At 40.9% G+C, this 21,530-nt stretch overlaps 2 protein-coding genes, 1 long non-coding RNA gene and 1 pseudogene across 6 annotated transcripts in view; 2 read left to right on the top strand and 2 right to left on the bottom strand.

The window, feature by feature from the left end:
- Positions 1-21,530, bottom strand: part of LOC146673017 (uncharacterized) — a 406,340-nt gene that overhangs the window by 354,053 nt on the left and 30,757 nt on the right. The gene's annotated exons all lie outside the window — the stretch shown is intronic.
- The window catches only part of LOC146673023 (NACHT, LRR and PYD domains-containing protein 3-like), a 505,210-nt gene that overhangs the window by 166,035 nt on the left and 317,645 nt on the right, over positions 1-21,530 (top strand). The gene's annotated exons all lie outside the window — the stretch shown is intronic.
- Positions 1-21,530, top strand: part of LOC146673034 (uncharacterized) — a 44,886-nt pseudogene that overhangs the window by 4,820 nt on the left and 18,536 nt on the right. Inside the window, exon 6 of the transcript XR_014910695.1 lies at positions 245-566. The product of XR_014910695.1 is annotated as an uncharacterized LOC146673034 (transcript). The remainder of the gene's footprint in view (positions 1-244; positions 567-21,530) is intronic.
- LOC146673035 (uncharacterized) lies at positions 4,942-19,763 on the bottom strand. Of its 2 annotated transcripts, XM_085401625.1 has the most exons (4): positions 19,582-19,763; positions 11,559-11,906; positions 6,532-6,600; positions 4,942-6,443 (listed from the first exon to the last, which is right to left on the bottom strand). In XM_085401625.1, the coding sequence occupies exons 1-4, from the start codon at positions 19,616-19,618 to the stop codon at positions 6,307-6,309; spliced, it is 591 nt and encodes a 196-aa protein (XP_085257751.1). In that variant the 5' UTR covers positions 19,619-19,763; the 3' UTR covers positions 4,942-6,306. The 2 variants fall into 2 exon arrangements, with proteins under 2 accessions (XP_085257751.1, XP_085257752.1); XM_085401626.1 differs by lacking the exon at positions 6,532-6,600.

Here is a 21,530-nt window from a genome sequence, read left to right on the forward strand (position 1 = left end):
TGGCTAGCATACTGCTAAAGCTCAGTCAGTCCCACATATATGTGTACGCTGTTAGCGCTCACGTCTCAGTCACAATCACTACATGCATGTTTTTTTATGAAAACTTTCTGATATTCCACATAAACACACGTGGAAATATCACAAGTCTGAGTCGATGAAACAAGGAGTGGAATTGGAGGTAATGTTACCGTCATTGTTGTTGTTGCTGTCTGTATCACTTACACGTGCTTCACTGTCTTCTCAGTCCCCCAGAAGGAGGTGGATGCAGGAAAGGACTTTGTACAGCTGTCCTGTAAAACCACACTTGATTTACCTCATGATGCTGAAGTGGAGAGACGCTAACAGGAAGGTCCACGTGTATCAGGATGGCTGTGATCAGCCAGATAGACAGGATCAGGATTACAGAGGCCGAAAAGAGATGAATAAAGACCTGCTGAAATCTGGAGACCTCAGTCTGACCCTGAAACACCCCACAGAGAGAGACACACAAGTCTACACCTGCACCGTCTACAGCCAAGAGGGAAACATCGTGTTTAAGAAAGCAGTGAGCAATCTGAGAGTCAAAGGTCGGAGAGGATTTTATTGGTTCACACACTGTGTTCTCTCTGTGTTAGACCTACACTATCTTATACAGGCTGCATGCTTTAGCCTAACGACAGCTGGGATAGACTCAACTATGACCCTGCACTGAAGAAGAAAAATACTGGGGCACCACTATCAGTGACGGAAAATAGAAACGGAAAGCGTTATCTCACAGGATGAACCATTAATTGATTTATAATCAAATCATCCATAATGAGAAATCTAAGCAAGCTTTGGATTAGATCATATAAAGACAGTAGTGTCATGGTTCCTGGATCATTGACCCAGTTTTGTGTTTTGTGGACTCTCAAGCTCTGCATTCAGTTTGTCTCCTGGTTGTTCTGTTGTTACAGTACATGTGCAATAATGTCCCAGCTGACACAGGCAGGAGGGAGAAAACATAATGTGAGGAGAAAATTGTTAGAAGACAAAGAAACTCAGACTCAAGATATCTTTTTCATGTACATATACATGGACGATCCCCCGTCCCTGGTCCGATCGGCTCTGCACCTTTCAGCTACTGCCTACGTGTGCAGAACAGATGTTACACAGAGGAAAACCGCCCAGGGCTCTTAGCACATTCTTTATTTATACTTCAAGTAAGTTTCCACAGCAGTAGGAGTGGCATGTATGGAACTGATAATATCTCCTTAAAAGGAGATACCTTTAGCTTGTCTGTTGAAAAAGGAGATAGCTTGGTATGTATAGAAAACAAAACATTCCTTATAAGGAGAGAGACCGTTAACTTGTCTGTTAACACAGGAGGAAGTATCGTATGTCACAGCATTCCTCTGCACATATGTTTTCACTCCCTTTCTCTGTGGTGGTTCCAATTCACAAGCTCTTCTTCCTTTAAATGAAGCTACAAATAAACATAACACAAAACTCAAAAATCTTTCATCACATAATAAAGACAGACAACAAATAGAAACGCAATGAATCTCCGACTGCTACAGCTGCAACAGAAAAAGTAGAAAATAAAAGCACAGAGCATCTGGAAGACAACAATATGAAAGAGCCTGCAAGCGACCAGCGGACCCCGTCCCAGGCAGGGCACATGAGTGTACTAAGTTTAAAGTAGGGATTTGGAATTGATAAGAATTTAGTGATTCCGATTCCATTATCAATCAGATATTGATTTGGTTTCTGGTCGATTTTCATCGGCTCTCTGTGAGCGTGACCACCATCACTAAGCAGCAATAAATTATTTATCTAGTTAAGTACATGCTGTGTGATCAAATGTTTGTGCGTGTTGGAGCTATTTCCCTTCTTTGTTGCCATCAGGATTGGGGTCGTTACTTAAAAAAACACCACCACTCCCACCACCAACCGAGGCAGACACAATTCAATTCAATTCAATTCAATTTTATTTATATAGCGCCAAATCACAACAAAGGTCTTCACACAGATTCCCCAAAATGACACCTGCAGATCTCCAGCCCCCAGGAAGCCGCCAAACGACCACAGTCACAGAAAACCCCACAGCCAGCTGCAGGGCATACAGGGAGACAAGCCTCCAGCCGACCACCATCAGTGACCATGTAGTTCATTGATGGTGGTCGGCTGATCTGGTCAGTGATCAGTGAAACAAATTCATCCAGTTGTTTTTATGCAGACATTCTCCTCAAACTGACGTAATCTAGAAGTAAGTAAATGAGTCTGAAATTCCTCACAGAGTTACTGGAGGCCAACATGACGCCTCCAGACTAAGTATCTGGTTACAAACCAAGAGTTTTAGGACCGAGTACAATTACCTCAGTTTTATCTGAATAGCATGTATATAGTTATCAGCAGAGTTGTCTGTGGAGTACGTGCATGTGTTTGAGTGTGTAAGGCTCATTTTTCTGACATTACTGGATTATTCAAAATTTAAATGGGATACGTGAAGACTGTTACTTTTAATCATTCTCTCCGGGTGTTTATATTGAGGCTTTTAAAGCAGTTATGATGCCTAACAAGCAGATTACAGATTTGTACTTTTCCACAGAGTGCTTGTTCTTGGTCCAGCCATGACCAGTCTAATAGGTTTAATCCATTCTGAAACACAGCACTTTGTTGGATAAGAAGTAGTGTAAAGAATGTGGTAGTTGTAGATTACCACTGTGTTTTGGTTTTTGTAGAGTTTTTAAAGTTATTCTCAGGTGTCTATCTCAGAGGAACTCTACATCTTCGGTCAGGATGGATTATGAATGGAGAGATTTTTTTATAATCTTTGGGCAAGTGCAAAGTATTTTAAGGCTTACATTTGTGAGTGAGGTTGGGCAGTAGCTGGATGGAAGCGTAGGATCTTGGGCTGGTTTAAGAAGCAGACTAATGATGGCAGAGATCATGTTTGGAGATAGTGTGTGATTATTGTAAATCTGAATTACCATCTTGAAAAAAGAAGGTGCCAGTGTAGGCCAAAATGTAAAATGGCTGGAAAACCATGTGGACCTGGGGCTGTTTCAGAATTCAGACACTGAATGAGGTGAATCCAGAAAATGGTACATTAGTTGGATTAATCTGTGATGAGTATAAAGCTTCATAACAATCTTTAACATCTTTATGTATTTATTGTTGATCATGAGGAATCTTCCCAGTGGAAGCGTTTTTTCCTTATTTAGATTTAAGTGGTTTTGGGGGGAAATTTTCCAGATTTATTACCATGTTCAAGGTTCTCCAAACGCAGCTTTTGCATCAGAAACTGTTCGCTTGTGAATTATTTCATTCTAGTTTTAGTTTGTTGGTTTAGCTTGTTGTTGTTGGTGAGGCATCACAGGCAGAGTCTAATGATCGAATTTCTTGTTCAGTTCTAATACAAGCCTTTTTCCCTCCTTTGTCTTATGTGAACAATAAGATATTATGTTAGCCTTTCCAGCTTCCCATAGAACACGGTGATATTCCTGGTGGGCCATTGTTATCTAAATATGTTGCCCATTCCTTTTTTGAAATAATTAATGAAGTCTTGTTCTTTAAGTAATGATGTATTTAATCTCCGGCTCCAGTGGTGTAAGTGAGCGTGTGACTGATGTACTGGTGATGTATATAATTGTGTTTCCCTGCTTTGCAAACATTTAAACTATATTCTTTGACTTACTGCATTAAGTCTCCCGTGTTCTGCGTATGAGTGCAATACATGAGATGTTCTTGTTTGTCTGTATCATGCTGTACATTAGACAGATAGCTGCTTCTAGTTAGATGTAGTAGAGAAGAGTATACAGCTGTGGTTCGTTGACCTGGTGTGAGGGGGTCAAATTAGTGTCAGGTCATACATGCAGAAATAATTGTCACTTCTCAGATGTGACAATTAAGACTCAGATGAATGAATCGTTTCTTGTCCTTTCTCCTGGCTCTCAGTATTATTGGAGATAAAGTATCTGAATTTCAGGAGCGGCCCCACACCTCCAAACACACCCCACGGTCCTATCTATATATGATCCCCCAGTTCTACAAGCTTTTCCTGCTCCACCCTTCAATCCTTTCACTTCTCATTAGTACATGGAACTGATTTGACTTTGATTTGTGTAACAAAGTGATTTCCACGTCTCCTTCATGATGTGACAGTGTCAGAGCTGAATGCACTTGTAGAGTATCATGTTTTTATGGCTCACATTTAAAGTGTTGCAGCTCTAATGTACAGCTGTCATATTAGAAATAGAAGCAGCTCTGATTTTAGTGCTCAAAGAAATCTATGAAGTGATGAATTCACACATGAACAGTTTTCTGCAGCGTTCCTCTCGGCCTTATTTGCAGCTCCACTCTTGTTTTTGGTCTATTGTTGTTGTTTGTCCTTGTCTGACTGTCTTGTCTCTGCAGGGAGAGTTCAGGTCCAGGATCAAACAGGGGACATCAGGAACAGAAGCAGCTCCATTGATCCGACTCCTCTGATGGCTGATCAATCAGTTTGATCTGTGTGTTCTTTGATTATTGATCAGTGATGTCAGAGTTATGTTGATGTCAGACGCTAAGCTTTTTCGATCCGGACATTGCTACGGTTGAACTCATCAAACGGGTTCTAGATCCAGATGAAGTTGATGATCATGACTGCAACCGTAATCTTATAACTGTAATGCCCAATGTGATGTGGTGTGAACACGTCAGCCGAATTGTGTTCAAACTGCTGAAGCTGCAGCCCGAGGATAGACTCACTGCCCGCATGTTATTGAATGACAACCAGTGGATATGGATTTCCCATGTGACTCCAGATACCATCGATCGTGTGAAACATTATGCTGGCATCAAATCCACTAAGTGAAATGCTGTGTGATCCTTTTTCACATTCTAATCATTTGTACCTTTAATGTTCATCATGCCCCCATATATATTATGGGTTTGGGTTGTTGACAAATAAAACAGATTCATCACTCTATCTCATGTGGTTGACTTCTTTTATTGACACAGCTTATATGTTATACAGGTAGGGACATGCACAGGAGTAAATAGTAATACGTACAGACAATGCAAGACACACACAACAAAAAACGGTAAGGTGTGCCTTGTGTCCTGATTCTTTTATATTGAGGATGAAAACAAACAAAAACTGGTTGTTAAGAGATATATTCTAAAATACTTCTTCAGTAGAGAATCAGAGAAGAGAAACACAGAATTTCTTGCTAGCAAGGGCAGCCTCCAGAACTGAGACTCGCACTGAGGACTGCCCTGGTCTTTATTTATAAACTCCAGTGAGCGTTTGTTCCTTACATTGGTGTGTGTGTGTGTGTGTGTGTGTGTGTGTGTGTGTGTGTGTGTGTGTGTGTGTGTGTGTCAGAGTGTGACCCCATAAATGACTTCCCTTAACCTGCTGGTCTGGAAAGTCCAACAGTTCATCTATATGTAAAAAGGCACTTAGACTAAAACTGACATAGCTACGTTAATCCTACCGTAAAACAATAAGACAAGGTACGACCTCTCCCATGCTCGTAGGATGTGGGGGTGAATGCCAGAACACCCTGGAATGTTACAGACCTCCTAGGATGAGACATTCTTTCAATATGCCACCAGCTATATACTTCTAAACACAAATGATTACATGCAGTATTCTACCATATGCAAACTTATATCATTAAAAGATTATACTGACTACGAAGTACAATTTTCCATTGACACTGGTCCAGATGAGTTCAGTCAAACAATGATTTTATTGAACACACGCATGGGGAGCATCATCAGCGTAGATCTCCGCTAAAAAGCTTCAAAATGGTTTTGATATGTCAGGGTTTAGCCCCTTCTTGCGTCAGCAAAGCAGATAATATGCATCAGTTACAGTTAATGACAGTTAGACAAGTTTCCATTATCTGCAACCTTTTTACCATACATGGCTGTTTGTTTCAACCGTCTCACCCTCCAGATGTTTCTCGTTGACTTGTTCTTTTCATGCTTATCTTTAACACGTCCTGCATCAACAGTTGCTATGCAAGCACAAATGCAGTTACAAGCTAAATGTATCTCTCACTTCTGACCTAGAACTTATTTGTGTCTGTAAGCGTGCTTGCATTGGCCTTCTTGCGCTCTAAGTCACCTTACACAATATATCGTCTGGACATTCACGCCAGACGAAGCTTAGGACCTTAAGAGGACTGAGCGCCAACTCTTTATGAGCGCATTTTAAATTTATGTATAAAAATAATTACAACTCCACATTTAATAAAAGTTTTAATAAAGTGGCACTAATAAAAGCCATGTAAGCAATGATATATTTTCTTTTATTTCCACACTTGACATAAACACATACAAGCCAAGTGGCGATCATATATACATAAACCCTAGAACGATCACAATCAACGTCGCAATAAGCCCTCCAACGGCGACAGTAGCTTTTGAACAGCCACTGAGCTCTTTTATCGTACTCTTGTACTCTTCCATCGCATTTTTCAGCCTGTCAACTGCAAATTAAAAGAAAAACAAAAGTGTTAGGACATATGTAACACACTTTGAAAAAAAAAAAAACTGCTAACATTGTTGTGCCCTTACTGTGTGGTGATATGTCTATCAAGTGAACACTGGTGTTGATGGGTTCCAAGAACTGTAAAGTAGGCAAGGCTATAGAGTAGAGCACATGACATATCATTATCATTTTTTTACAATAGCGACAAACATCCGCGGACTCTTGAGCTATGTTCACGAACTACTGTACATACACTCGGTGGTAGAAGTTTCGCTTCTGTTCGATTGAACAGACCTCGTCGTTTGCGAGCATGTCTGATCATCTGCCCCTCTTCGTTTGTATATACACATTCTACATTTGTCAGCTCCATGACCTTCAGGCATTGTGGCGGCTTGGACTTTTGAACAACAACCCGCCGGGATTTCTGTTTGACTCATCGTGTGATTCCATATCTCCATTACACGCCACGTAGACGGGTTACTATGGTATAATATACACCCCAGTGTTCAAGTGTTCAGGTTTGGCGAAAACTGTGAAAAGCTCCCCCCCTAACATGTATTGCCCTTCGTCACTGCAGCTGAGGAAGCGGATAGTAACTTGGTACCCCGATCTCACGGGTGTTACACTGTACAAATGGTTGGTGGGTGAGATACGCAGTCTGTCTTTGTAAAACACAGATGTCGGACTGTCTAAAATGCCTGGTAATGTGATAGCATCTGCCATTCACCCGATCACAGCGCTCTCTGTAACTGCTGTTTTGTTTAATTGCGCTTTGACTAGAGGACCGGCACAAGAAACACAGCGCAAAGGTTAGCGCTCGCACAGCTGCATTCAAGGAGTACATTGTCAATACAACATCCGGCTTCTACGAGCAACTGTCAGATCACGTCTTTATATAATCTCACGAATTCCCCCCGACTGAGCGCACAGTTCCCGACCAAAAAACCCACCGGACCCCCGACCAAATGTAATTTTCTAATTAAACATACACAGCCCCGCAACATTGTGTGTTAGGCCTAGCTTTGTGTTCACAGAGCAACTTAGTTAAAAAGCACAAAATGTGTAATTTTATTAAGTTGCATAAAAGGTACAGATCATTCCATGTTATTCTTCATGCGCTTCTTTATTTGTGTCTTATTATGTGTCTTAGTGTATTGCTACACTACACATAATGTTCCATGCCATGAAGAAGTGTGCTGTGTAACTCAGATGTGAGGTCCGAGATGCAAGGTCCAGACCAAGAATCCTGTCTATGTGTGTGTCAGCCTCTATACGCGAAAAAGTATGGATGTAGATAACACTAGGAGGGTCTTGGAAAGATGTGTTCACGCGGACCATGTGACATATTAGTGCCAAGTATCCTGACGAGAAACATCCTACAAATCGGTGGAAAAGAATATCATATATACATAGGCGAACTGTGTTTCGCGGGACGCAAAAATCCGTCCAGCTTGCTGGAACAGATTACCAGTTGGTTCGCTGAGCTTACGTCTGAACATCGCAAGCTGGGATTCGACGTATTGCCGTAAGGAACATTTGGTACTTTGCATAAGAAAACAACACCACTGACCGGCAGACTCACTATAGCCACTCTCTGTATTGCCAAACCACACGACCCTGACGAATCAAGCGACTGCATACCTGCCATCTGTAATACACGACAAGCGTGTCAAGCATGATACGTCTGAGACAATGCCACCGATCGAACAGCATCTCGGCTACTTATTGGACTTATGTTAACCCTTGTGCTTCCGTGAGGTTTCTGTGGCGCTGATGGCGTGCGGGCGTCGCGGCCCGAGGGGACCCCCAAGCAAAGCGCAGCTGGGGCAGTTGGTGATCGCGTATCTGGAGCACATGTGCAGGTGGCACCGGGTCTTGGCCTTGATGTCCTTGCTCCTGCGATACACATGCCACGCTTTGTCGGTGGGGTGTCACGTGACCCCTCGGGGCACCTGGTTGCAGCGGCGGCGGGCTGGGCGAGCACTGGGGCGATCGCCCTGGCCTCAATCGCGGGGAGCGCAAGGGCTTTGCCTAACCGCTCAAGGAAGAGCCTTCACCTTTTGAGCTCGTCGTCGTAATCATTTTGGTCATCCCGGTACCCAGAAAAGTACCAAGAGCAAGGGGTGAGGAGCAGCACGTCTACGGTGACCTCGGGGCTTGGCCGGTACATGCAAGGCAGTCTCGCGCACCACTCGTCCCAAATGGCTCTGATAGGGGCCAGTTTGTGGTAGCCGCGCTCCTCGGGGTCGCGACACCGCCTGGCTTATCTGGCCTCTCGGTTGTTGAAACGCAAGGTGCTCGAGTAGACCTGGAAGGTCTTGAGTGACATTGCTGCTCTCCAATCCTTGATAGTGAAACGTGGCCCGTCGTGGCGGCCGTGTCCTCGGTGTCGCCGCTGCACCTCCTACCTCGATCTTATACTTCCACTGCCACGGTCCAGTGCATGACATAGCCTCCCTTTTCTGTTACGTGCTAGCAAATAACCGCATGTAGGGAAAGTCACGCGCCTAGTGCCCGCAGAATCCCTCAAAAAAAGCCGCAGCCTTAGTACCGCCAATCTCCACTCTTATCAGTTTGGGGTACTCCACTTCCCCTCTCGCGTTCCTTGTCCCTCTCCCTCCGACAATGCCGCCACTACGATGAGCCTGTCGCTTGGGGGTATTACGCTTCCCCCTGCGATGGGGGTACTCCTATTGCATTTCCCCGGCCTTCTTTTCTCGTAGCCCCAGCGCTCGGGAACCACAGACACCCCCAAGAGCTTAAACCCCATCAGGGTTAAGTTTCAGCCGCAACTTAGGGACTGAAAGCAACCGAAGTTGACAAAAGCGAACGAGTGGGGACAGCAGATCAGACAAATAAACAGGAGCCAGACCATTTAAAGATTTAAAACCCAATAAAAGAAAACAGATTTAAAACGGATCCTAAATTTGATGGGAAGCCAATGTAGAGAGGCCAAGACTGATGTGCTCAAATTTCCTTCTACCAATTAAAAATTGTGCCACCGCATTTAACACAACTGTCTCTAAATCAAGTAGAGCAATTGGTAGAAAAGCAGAAAACAGACTTGAGCAAGAAACATGCATGGCCAGGTGAGCAATAGATAGAGTCGGAGGTCTCAAGCTAGAAACCTTGTCCACAGAAAAATTAATAAAGTGATTGCACGTAACATCAGAAGACTGCAAAAGAACATGGGCTTCAATATTAAGTACAGAATTTATAGTGTTATACAAAACATGATGCATGTTATGCAAGCTAGCAGCAATAAGTTGAGAAAAATAAGAGTGCTTGGCGGCCTTTACTGCTCTCTGATAAACTTTCCAGACAAACATACAGCGTCTCCTTTTTCCACTCTCTTTCACATCTTCTACATTCTTTTCTAATGGCTCGGGTAGAATCAGTTAGTCAAAGACTAGCCTTGGGCATGCACTGTCTGAAACTTAAAGGAGCAACAACATTGAGGACAAATTTACAAGCAGAATCCAAATAAATCCACACAGGCGCTATCTTGAGAAAATCAAGATGGCAAGTATCAAAACTCCAGGTTTTGATAGTATCAAAACTCCAGGTATTGATACTCAAGGGTTTGAGTTTTCACTCAGAAAACACCGGGCCAAAGACAAAATAAATCAGTCTGGACTTGAGAAAAAATCTGTTCATGTGGTAATTTTTATTTTTTGGTTAATAACTTTTTGTGTGCAAAGTAAACTCATATAATGATGAAAAACAAAACTAGAGGGTTTGAAACAGCTTTGTTAAAAATGCCTTCCTGTCTTTAACGACACCTGGTAAATACGTTTTTATAAAATGAACTTTCATAGGCGGGTGTCTGTGAAGGTTCTCAGTCATCCAGGTCATCGTAGTCAAAGGAGCTTGCAAAGAAAAGCGTCTGGACTTCTTTAAGTTGCTTGAAGATGTTTCACCTCTCATCTGAGAAGCTTCTTCAGTTCTAAGGTCAAATGGTGGAGAGTCCCAGATATAAACCTAGTGGGAGTATCCCCCCACAGAGGGACAAAAGGACCCCTGATGATCCTCTAATAGCCTGAGCCAAGGTGTGAAACTGGGGGTGGGTCCCAATCAGCCAGAGTTTCGGGTGTGTTAATTGTGAAACCTGGCCCCACCTTATCATGCGAATTCCTGAGGTCAGATGGCCCAGGATGTGAGTGGGCGTTAAGGCGTCTGGGAAGGGATCTCAAAACTGGATTATAGATGGCAGACAGCTGGTGTCGTAAACCCCGCCTCTGTTCAAAGATGGTCGCTCACAGTGGACATAGATGGCTTCTTTCACTCCTCTTTCAAACCATCTGTCCTCTCTGTCCAAAATGTGAACATTGGCATCCTCGAAAGAGTGACCTTTATCCTTAAGATGCAGATGGACTGCTGAGCTGCTCAGCAGTCCATCTGCATCTAAAGGTCAAAGGTCACTCTTTCGCCCACTCACATCCTGGGCCATCTGACCTCAGGAATTCGCATGATAAGGTGGGGCCAGGTTTCACAATGAACACACCCGAAACTCTGGCTGATTGGGACCCACGCCCAGTTTCACACCTTGGCTCAGGCGATTAGAGGATCATCAGGGGGTCCTTTTGTCCCTCTGTGGGGGGATACTCCCACTAGGTTTATATCTGGGACTCTCCACCATTTGACCTTAGAACTGAAGAAGCTTCTCGGATGAGAGGTGAAACGTCTTCAAGCAACTTAAAGAAGTCCAGACACTTTTCTTTGCAAGCTCCTTTGACTTTCATAGGCGGGCTAATAATTTGTCCTCTTTTGTAGTGTGTATAACTTCTAACATCTGATCTGGTGTAGGATAACATATTTGAGGTATTCATGTCAGCAACCAGCTGTCGTAGACAATCTTTGATAAATGTAATGTGTTAAATCTTAAATTTAAAAAACCTACCCTTAAGGATACTACAGTTACTAGCTACACTCTGATTTACACATCACACTGATACGCACACATATTCGAGTGGTTCCTAACATGAGCGTAATATTTACATCAGGACTAACTGGATGAAAAATCTCAATGATCAATTTTTGCTTCAGTTTCTAGGATTAAAGCTCAATATCTGTGAAGGATCTTTGACCTGTACACAAGGTGTTTGTGGCTGACCTTTGACCTGCAGCTGGATATCTCTCAGTCTCCGTTCTTCTCTCCCATCACTGATGGAGCAGGTGTAGATGCTGCTGTCAGTCTTTGTTGGTTTTGTCAGAGTGAGGCTGAAGTCTCCAGTGTCCAGAGCATCAGGTCTCATTGATGTGCGCCCGCTGTAACGCTGGTTTTGTCCTCTGAGATCGTCTGTTTCGTCTTGTCTCACATGGACAGATTTGGGATGGAGATCACTGCGAGTCCACATCACTGTGGGATTCTCAGGTATAAACCCAAAGTACTGACAGGGCAGCAGGACAGATCTTTCCCCCTCATCCACCTCCACCACCACACCCAGGGCATGCTGGGAAACTGAGGACACACAAATAAAAACACAAAAAAATGCCCATTGATGACATCATTCACAGCTGTAACCCTCAGGAGGCAAAATTCATTCAGGTTAATACTGTGTAATGTTACATTATTAGTGTATATTGATTACATAGATTCATAGTAACTGATGACAATTCTAACACTTTAACATCAACGACTAATAAAAACCTCTCCTCATCTCCAGAGTCGGGCAGTAAATAATTAAGTACAATTTTCTGGTATCTGGATTTCAGTACTTTTTTGTGACTCCTTTTTACTTTTACTCCCTACAATTTTAAACAGATATCTGAACTTTCTACTCCTTACATTTTCAAAACAGACTCGATACTTTTGGGGAGTTATTATTAGTATTTCATCACTGAGACCCTTTAACCGATTTGAGCCTGAACAGAAACTCATCAAAGTAAATCCTGTTAATTTATTAATCACCAGGAGATATCACATAAAAAGACGTGTCAAAGTCAGGGGTTAAAAGTGGTTAAAGGGTTTCTTTTGGTTTTGTTTTTGCCACAACACCTGAACAACTGCACGTGTTGTAAGTTGCAGTACGTCAGCATCTACAGTATATAAGTCTACTGTGTAAGCTTAGTCTGACAATGGCAGCTACATGATGCACATTGAAACTTAGCCTGTTATTTGAGTTGTTACTCTACAAAAGTAAAAGGCAATGTATTTTTTTCTGTAATTACTTACATCTGTCACTCTGGTGTTTACTTTGGTTAGCCATAGGTTTGTATGAGACCATGCATGCAGCACAGGGCAACCCCGTAGCATATGTTTGTATCATCACGGGCACAAGAAGCATTCTTCTCACTTTGTGGGAGTTGAGGTGTGTTTTCCCGAAACTGTGTTGGGTAAGATAACAAAGCACTGAATTCTAAATAGATGAATTACAAGTTATATTTGTACACTTGGCTTCAGGTAAGGTCATCTTTAAAGACCTAAAATTTGATAGTTTTAATCATAATTTAGCAGAGTAGAGTTGTTGTTGTTTTTTGTTTTTGTTTTTGTTTTTTAAAAAAAGGTTAGCTAGCCATTACTTTTAGCTAGCAAACGTGCTTCACAAATAAGAGAGTACATTGTCAGTTTTTCCACTTATAATTAAAATTTGTCACTTGTCAGGGTACAATAAATTGTTATCAGGAGAGAGTCCAGCCATTTCCCTCATTTTGTATGTGGATGAGTTTGAAGTGTGTAATCCGCTTGGCACCTCAAGAAAAAAAAGCGAAAAATTACAGCAGTGTATTGGATATTAGCTAATGTACCGCCATTGCTCAGGTGACATTGTGTATTATATTAACATTTTTTACTATTTAATTGTGTCCTTCTTCTTCTTTTTTCACAGCTGAATAATGAATTCTAAAGGATCACCACTGTTAACTTGGAAACAACCTTCTTAAAAACTGGACCAGACTGCACACACTGCACAGTGGACACACTGCAAGTCCCATAAGTTTACAATTTTAGACTTTTCGCCTAGTAAACTGTTTTCTTTTTTATTCTACAGAGTTCGATGGAAACAAAGAGAGAGGTCGCAATCCGTTGCCTGATGGTGTATCTGAAAAAAAAAAAAAAAAGAGGAGGATCTCTTCAGAGAACAGCTGGTAGGTAAGTCTCACTTTTTTGTTTTATTTTTAAATGGTACAAAAAAAAAAACCCCGACATGTGCCCTTTTAACCTACTTGGCAGGATAGTGAGGAACAGTTCCCAGAAGAAGTGGTAAAGAATGTAGTCACCAGACATACAGCAGCATTTCTTCCACCCTAAAATTGTGATTGAAGGAACAACTGTCCTGGAAGACCTTGGTGTGCCCAAAGCGTGTTCCTTAATGATGGGGCTTATATACGTTACCTTTGTTGCGTTGTTGAACATTAAAACGTTTTGTCTTTTTTTTTTTTTTATTATTCTGCGATATTTACCAAGTTGATAGGTTAAAGTTAATGCTTAATAATAAGCAGATTTGCAAAACCAATTGCCTTACGTTGTAATGTTTGTTTTCTGAGGTATTTTAGAAGGGCATGATTTAAAATTATTGTGATTTGGAAGACTTCATAGTTTATTGACTGTTTTATTTAATATACATTTACAAATCTTTATAGTGGTTCTCAAAGTTGATCATCAGGCCCCATTGCTCTGCTTGTTTCCCAGCTATCAAGACTCTACACAATGTTGATTGCCTGGTGTGTTCAGTCAATCGGAATTTGAAGACACCATTGTGGAGTAAAGAAAATGGAGTGAATTGGTATGTTTTGGCTTCTGATTCACTAAACAGACCTTGTCCAGGTAATAAACATTCTACATTTTCTTTCTTACTGAGGTCGTTTGTGGAGGGATTCTACTGAAGTACAGTTAAAGGGCTGCTCTTTGATTTATGTTGTATGACACGGAATTGCATTACTTGGAAAAATTTTTGCAATAAACTATTTAATCAGTTGGAATAAATGAAATAGCTATGTGAGATTTTAGAAAAGTTACTTTAGAAACTTGACACCATTTGCAGGATAGGATAGAGTAAAATATATGTAAAAAATGAGTTAGAGTAATGTCATTTTTTACTAATTACTAATGTAATTTGTCAACTTGATATTTTAGGAAAATCTAAATTAATGTTAGGTTGCTTAAACTTAATTATGTGTTTGGAGGTCAAAGTAAATCATGCTGGTTTGTTAAAGCAGTTGTGTTAGCCAAACCTAAAATTTACTTGCTGGATTTACTTAATAATATGCAACGTTTGTAACTTAAAGAGTTGAGCCAACAAAACATTTTTAGAGTGAGGAAATAGAGATCTATTTTTATTAGTGCTGTCTAAATTAACGCGTCAACACGGATTAATCCATCATCATGATTAATCTGATTAAAATTTGTAACCCAATTAACCCATCTGGAGTGCAGAATGACTCAAAATCCCTGAAATGTTTCTCTCAATGCATTTCGGGCAGTTTGTCCAAGTAGATTCTGGGGTAGGATCTTACGTGATGTCCACGAACGCACCACTAACATCCACACCTTCCCAGTTAACAATTACTGGGCTTATAAGAAAGCTGCGATTCACTACCAGATGGCGGCATTTGGCAGTCTTGTCCATCCAAGGTGGCCGAGAGCATTAGGCAGCTAAGCGCTGTAGATCTCTCCAGGGAAGCTACTCAGTATAAGTATTGCCCTTTAGAGAGTGGTAAGTGGGACTCTTGCGTTTATCATAATGTGGCATGTAGTAGGGTGGACCTTGACGACTGTTTCCCTCTTTTGTTGCAGGATTGTGCTATACTGCTGCTGTCTTGTCATATGCTGTTTTATTTGTTATGTGATGCTTTTCTAGAGAACAGTAACTTGGGGTGTATTTGTTTTATGTAGATCTCTTTTACTAATTTGTTTAACGTTTTATGCTTTGTTTTATTGCTTTAACGGAGGTGCGGCCGCTTGTTGAGGGGCTGGGTATGTGAGGTGGAGTCCCCTCCCTGATGCATTAGAGTTTAGAGTTTAGTGTAAATTACATGGGTGAGTAATTGGTGGCACCCTTGGGTACTCCTCCCTGTAGGTTGCCGCCTCAAGTGGCCGGTCTCCACTATTTTGTTTAGGGTTTTTTTGGTTTGTTTTTTTTATCAAGCTATGATTGTTTTAGGGTAGCATCGTGGTAGGGAGTCTGGTCATTTTAATCATCGGTTGTTAATAAAGTGTGTTAATTAACTATTTTGTCGTCTCAACCCTGCTACATTAGGTGCCTTTCTGATTTTATAATTCTATGTTTTTTAGTAGTTCTTCTTAATACTGTAAAAATATTATAAATGGAATAATACTGTAAAGAATGTTATTAATGCAATTATAATAATGCAGGTTATATGGCAGCAATAAAAGAATTTCTGGATCCCCACAAAAGTGATAAAAACAAAAGAAGAAGCCATGGGACTAATGCGTTATTTTTGTGCCTCTATTCTGAGCACACGTAGAAAAAGAATTGAGCGCATATAAAAAAAATTTGTGTTGCAAAGTGTTGCATTTTAAGGAGAAATTTATTTTGAGCGAAGAAAAGCTAAATTTGAGTGAACAAAATTCATTGCTACGTACAAAAAACGTATTTCAGTGTTTGCTATTATCCACACACACACACACACAATAGCAGCCCCTCTCGCTCAGTTTGTGCATTTGCGCTCGCTCGCAATGTGTTGCTTGCACGCTCAACATTTCTGCCTGTGTGCGTTCAACTCTTTCTGTACACCGTTATATTTGTGCCACAAAACCAACCAATCACAGACTTGGATGCAAAAAAAAAAAATCTGATTGGCGGTTTTGGTCTCCAATCAGCTCGAAATGACAAAATGCAATATCCCAGAATGCATTTCGTCCAAAACTCAAACGAGGCAGGGGCGGAGGAACACAGAGGGGCGGAGTTTGAAATATTACTCTTTCTGGGTCACAAAATAAACTTTTAAGATATTTTCATGCGAGAGTGGTGCTGTGTAAACTTTAAATATCTGCTCGATTAGCAAGACATCACATATTTGCGAAAGTGCTCTAACGTTTTCGAAGATGCCATGTAACATTTCAATAGCTTTTAAAACACTGTCAATATTTTGGGGGGGGGGCTTTATTGTCTACATGTAGAGCCCTCAAAAAATTAGTCAACGGAATGTCTATCTGGATGCTACACTGTTTTCTTTGAGGTCTAAGGTCCACACCACAACCAAATACACACCATTCCGTTTAATGTATGGGAGAGAAGCAACATATCCTTGATTGTGCATGAATTAAATATAATCTTAATTAGAAAGTGTGCATATCGATACTGGCTGCAGCATCTTTTCTGCTTAGTTTCTAAATGCAAGACACATTTTACAGATAAGGTAAGTGACTAATTATTATTTCTTTATATTTGTATCTTTATGCAAAGTTATCAATGGCGAGCACACCTTTCAGTATAATGTGTTCACCTGTGCAAGTGTATCAAGAGTAAAAAGTGACTATAATAACAAGTGTTAATAATAAAAAATATGATAGGAGTCTATCTTTGTGGCAACATGAGTTCAAAGCTTTATAGTAGTATAATTAGTTTTAAAAATTAGTTATTATTGATAGTTTTTTCAGTTCATGTTTCACATGCTTTATTTGCCTTTGTGATTGTAATTGTTAATTAAAATTTGAAAATTTTAGCTGTCCTCCATCATTCTCCCAGAGGAGTCAAGTTACAGTGTATCTTCCACAAGAGACGCACAAGACAAAGTTTAAAAAAAAAAAACTGTAGAGGAAAATATAGCAAAGTCACAAAAATTACAAAAGGAAGACGTACAAAACCCTTCTGTACAATGTTGGAGATGAACTTCTTCTCCCAAACATGGGGAAACGTGGAAGGAAGATAGAAAGACTAGATCCAGATTTTTCAGGTCCCTACACTATTCATAAAATCTCTGGCAAATGTGTTAGATTAAAAAACATCGAGGGAGCTACTTTAAAAAATCAGTACAGCATTGACCATATTAAGCCGTACAGAAGAAGCAACCCTGTAAATGTCAGTGACAAATGCCCAACTCACAGTCAGCCAGTGAACAGCAGCACAAACCTGAAGATGCCCCCATGTCATACTGTTAACCCTCAGTGCCAGCAAAGATATCTGACCCTCTATTATTCATTATGCACCAAAAATGGCTGACAAAAGTTGTGCCTCCCACCAAGAGTTAAATTCAGCACCAGGACCAGAAAAGCTTGAACTTCCCTCACCGAAACAAAGCATAGAAAATGAAGATGGCATAGTGAACATCTCTTTTTGACCAGTTGGTCATTTGTTGCCAGTTTGGCGTTCCAACTTGATTCACTGTTGCATGACTTTGTTTGCTGTTATTGTGTTGTCTTCACTTGACCTGTTGGTCAGTTTAGCTGTCTGGTTTACAGAGAGTGGGCATGTCTGATCATTTCCTTCCATCGTGGCTCAAGAGTTGGGAGTTTGCCTTGTAATTGGAAGGTTGCCAGTTTGAGCCCCGGCTTGGACAGTCTCGGTCGTTGTGTCCTTGGGCAAGACACTTAACCTGTTGCCTACTGGTGGTGGTCAGAGGGCCCGGTGGCGCCAGTGTCCAGCAGCCTCGCCTCTGTCAGTGCGCCCCAGGGTGGCTGTGGCTACAATGTAGCTGCCATCACCAGTGGGTGGATGTGGCTGTGTCCCAATTCAGAGTCTGCACGCTTGAAGTACGCGCACTACGCGTACTACGTACGGTGCGTACTATAAGTACGAGAAGTGCAGAAGTGAGAGGCTTGTAAAATGGGACGGTATACGCTTTGTTGTGCTGTTCAGGTTGCCTAGCAACCATGATACTAACCGCGAGACACGTTACAGCATTGTTTGACAGAAATGAAGGAGAAAAATGTTTTGTTGGTCAATCATTTTTGTCATGACATCATATATATATATATATATATATATATATATATATATATATATATATATATATATCATTGTGAAACCTGGTCCCACCTTATCATGCGAATTCCTGAGATCAGATGGCCCAAGGCGTCTGGGAAGGGATCTCAAAACTGGATTACTCTCTGCCATCTATAATCCAGTTTTGAGATCCCTTCCCAGACGCCTTAACGCCCACTCACATCCTGGGCCATCTGATCTCAGGAATTCGCATGATAAGGTGGGGCCAGGTTTCACAATGAGCTCACCCGAAACTCTGGCTGATTGGGACCCACACCCAATTTCACACCTTGGCTCAGGCGATTAGAGGATCATCAGGGGGTCCTTTTGTCCCTCTGTGGGGGGAAACTCCCACTAGGTTTATATCTGGGACTCTCCACCATTTGACCTTAGAACTGAAGAAGCTTCTCGGATGAGAGGTGAAACGTCTTCAAGCAACTTAAAGAAGTCCAGACGCTTTTCTTTGCAAGCTCCTTTGACTACGATGACCTGGATGACTGAGAACCTTCACAGACATAACCCCCATATGTTAACCCCCCCCCCCCCCCCCCTCCTCATCAGTAATGATCGGGGGGGGTTATGACGAACTCTGAAAAAGTATAAGTGTAACGGATCCAGGGACTGCCCGCCGGATCTGCAGGAGGCTTTTATGCTATACACATCTCCCATGTACATGGTGAATAAAATTGTCTAATTGAATAAGCGTTCGTCTTGGAGTGATTTCTCGTTCCAGGTCAGAACCAAGAGATCGGGGGGGGAGTCCAATCTTCCGTCAATTGATAGACGTGACGATAGATTTACGCTACGGCAGGATGTTTTGACAAAGTTTTTTTTTAATATATATTTTTATATATATATATATATATTTTTTAAACTTTATTTACAAACAACAGTATAACATACAAGGCACCGTCATTAATCTGATTATGTTACATCCTCGGTTGAGCAATATAGCAAAAAAAAAAAAAAATGTTTTGACAAAGTAGGACGTTTTTCCAGAACACTGGAAGCAGCGCAGACACGAGGCTACTTTAGCATGGCTAACTAGCTCTGCCATACGGGAATCTGTGGCTACAAAGTCCACAGTCTGTTAGTCTGGTCTGTTTCTAACCTTCCCTCATACTTTTACTATTAAAGCCTCATCATTAAATCTGTATTTCCAACACTCACGGCAGAGGCGCGAGCTTCACCTGAGTGCAGCACAGAGGACTGTCTGTGGAGCTGCTGCAGGTTAAACAGAGACTTTCTTACCGTTCACGAGGAGCAGGAACACCACCAGCGTCTTCATCCTCCTTTAAAAACAACTCAAACCGACACAAAGTCCCGTTAAATCCTCTGCTGATCCAACGAACCCACACCTGCAGCTCCAAACACGCCCACGCACAAAGTTTACTTTCTGTTTACGGGAAGTGAAACCGAACAGAGGAGGGGGACTCTACATCAGAGGCGGAGCCAGACATTTGAAACACCCGGGGCTTAGCCCTGAAGGGTAGTATGCATGTGGATTTTTTTTTCTTTTTTCTTTTTTTGGGGGAGGGGGGGGGGGTTTAGAAATGACTGAAAGATTAATTGGCTCTGTTTTGAGTTTTGTTCAAAAAAGAATGACTTCATATAGGGGAAAAAAGATATCACATATACAGGACACCTTAAACTAGTTTTTTAATTAAGCAGCAAGGCAGAACAAAATCAGGGCTGCATCAAGACACGAGGACTAAACCCCAATTCAACCAGACCCAGAACTGATCCGGAATTAAAACAGGACTACAAGAGTTCAAAATCAGGACTACTTAGGATTTAACTAAGACAGAACCAGAATCAGAACTAGATGATAGTAGCACTAAAAATCATCATAGACCTGCACTACACTTATTTTTTAATTCTACCAAAGTACAATATTTAGATTCACAAAAGTTTATATAATTATTTAGCCTTGTTGTGCAAACAAGCCTGCATAACTTAATAAATACAGAATTTGAAAAATAACAAACCTAAAAAGAAACACTAGGTACGAGATACATGAGGACCTATGATACGGTGATACTTTTGGTAAACAACCATTTGACTAACATGTGAGTCTCACCTGCTCTTGTTCATCTCTGTTCTGTCCTCATTCTGCATCTCCCTCTCTGTTCCTCTCTCTCCCTCTTTGAGCTGACAATCATCAAATATACAGTTGAAACCAGATATTTACAAACTCTTCAGATAAAAACACAACACTTTTATAATTGTAACATCAAATCAGACTAAATGTTTATTTTTTTAGATTGATAAATATAAAAAACATATTTGTTAACTTTAAGAGTAAAGAGAGAAACTGTCTGTATTTCTTAATTGCAAATGGCACCAAATTGTATTCAAACTGAGCCACACTTATGGAGCTCCACAGTTCTTCTCCTGGTGTTTTGGTTGATATCTCTTAATTTTCCCATGTCAAAGAAACAGGCTCTGTGTTTTGCCTTATATGCATCCACAGCTGTGCCACCAGTTTACTCACATGGACTCTACTAACCTATCAGAAGCTTCTTCAGCTCAGAATGGAATCATCTGGTTTTCTTATTAATTAACAATAAACTTAGTGTATATGTACTCTTAAATTTGATGAAAGTGATAAAAAATAGAAGCTCTGTCTCTCTTTATTCTGACATTTAACTGATTCAAAATATATTTCAATATTTATCTAAAACAAAAGTTTACTCTAAATTGATGTTGTACAGTAAAAATGTTTTATGTTTTCTCCCTAAAGTGTAAATATCTGGTTACAAATGTGAATATCCTGCTGTGTACTGAAATCCCTCTTGTTTTGCATAGAAATATACTGAACAACATACAAAGCATAATATATAAAATAACATTTACCTGAGTTTTTTATTTGAAAGAAGCCTCGAATGTCCATTCTTATATTTCAGTACATAACTGAAACCGATTTAGTCGGGGAGGGTAAGAACTGAAAATATGAAATAAACACACGTAAGATAAGACTCTATTAAAAAAAAAAAAAAAAGCATTTGTTCGGCTTTTCATTTCACCATTTGTTGATTCACTTGAAGAGCAAGTAACGTAATATTGGTCAAGTGATCAGTTTGATATCAATCTTTCGTGATTCACCGTCATTTGTACGGTATGAATGATTTTCTTTGGTACCTGGTCAAACTTAAGCTCTCCTTAGTATGGCTGGCTCCGTTACTCCAACAGCGCACTCA

This window comes from Rhamphochromis longiceps, linkage group LG3 (genome assembly GCF_057381845.1).
Source record: "Rhamphochromis longiceps isolate RC_006_pf linkage group LG3, R_longiceps_female_GT1.1, whole genome shotgun sequence".
Taxonomy (NCBI): Eukaryota; Metazoa; Chordata; class Actinopteri; order Cichliformes; family Cichlidae; genus Rhamphochromis; species Rhamphochromis longiceps.

Bases quoted from the DNA above. Each gene is read 5' to 3' on its own strand.
- LOC146673035 (XM_085401625.1), bottom strand. From the start codon at position 19,618: ATGAAGACGCTGGTGGTGTTCCTGCTCCTCGTGAACG. The intron at 6,601-11,558 runs GTCAGCCACAAA...TCTACTCTATAG, and splicing joins TATCCAGCTGCAGGTCAAAG to CCTTGCCTACTTTACAGTTC. The intron at 6,444-6,531 runs GTAAGGGCACAA...TTTAATTTGCAG, and splicing joins GATAGACATATCACCACACA to TTGACAGGCTGAAAAATGCG.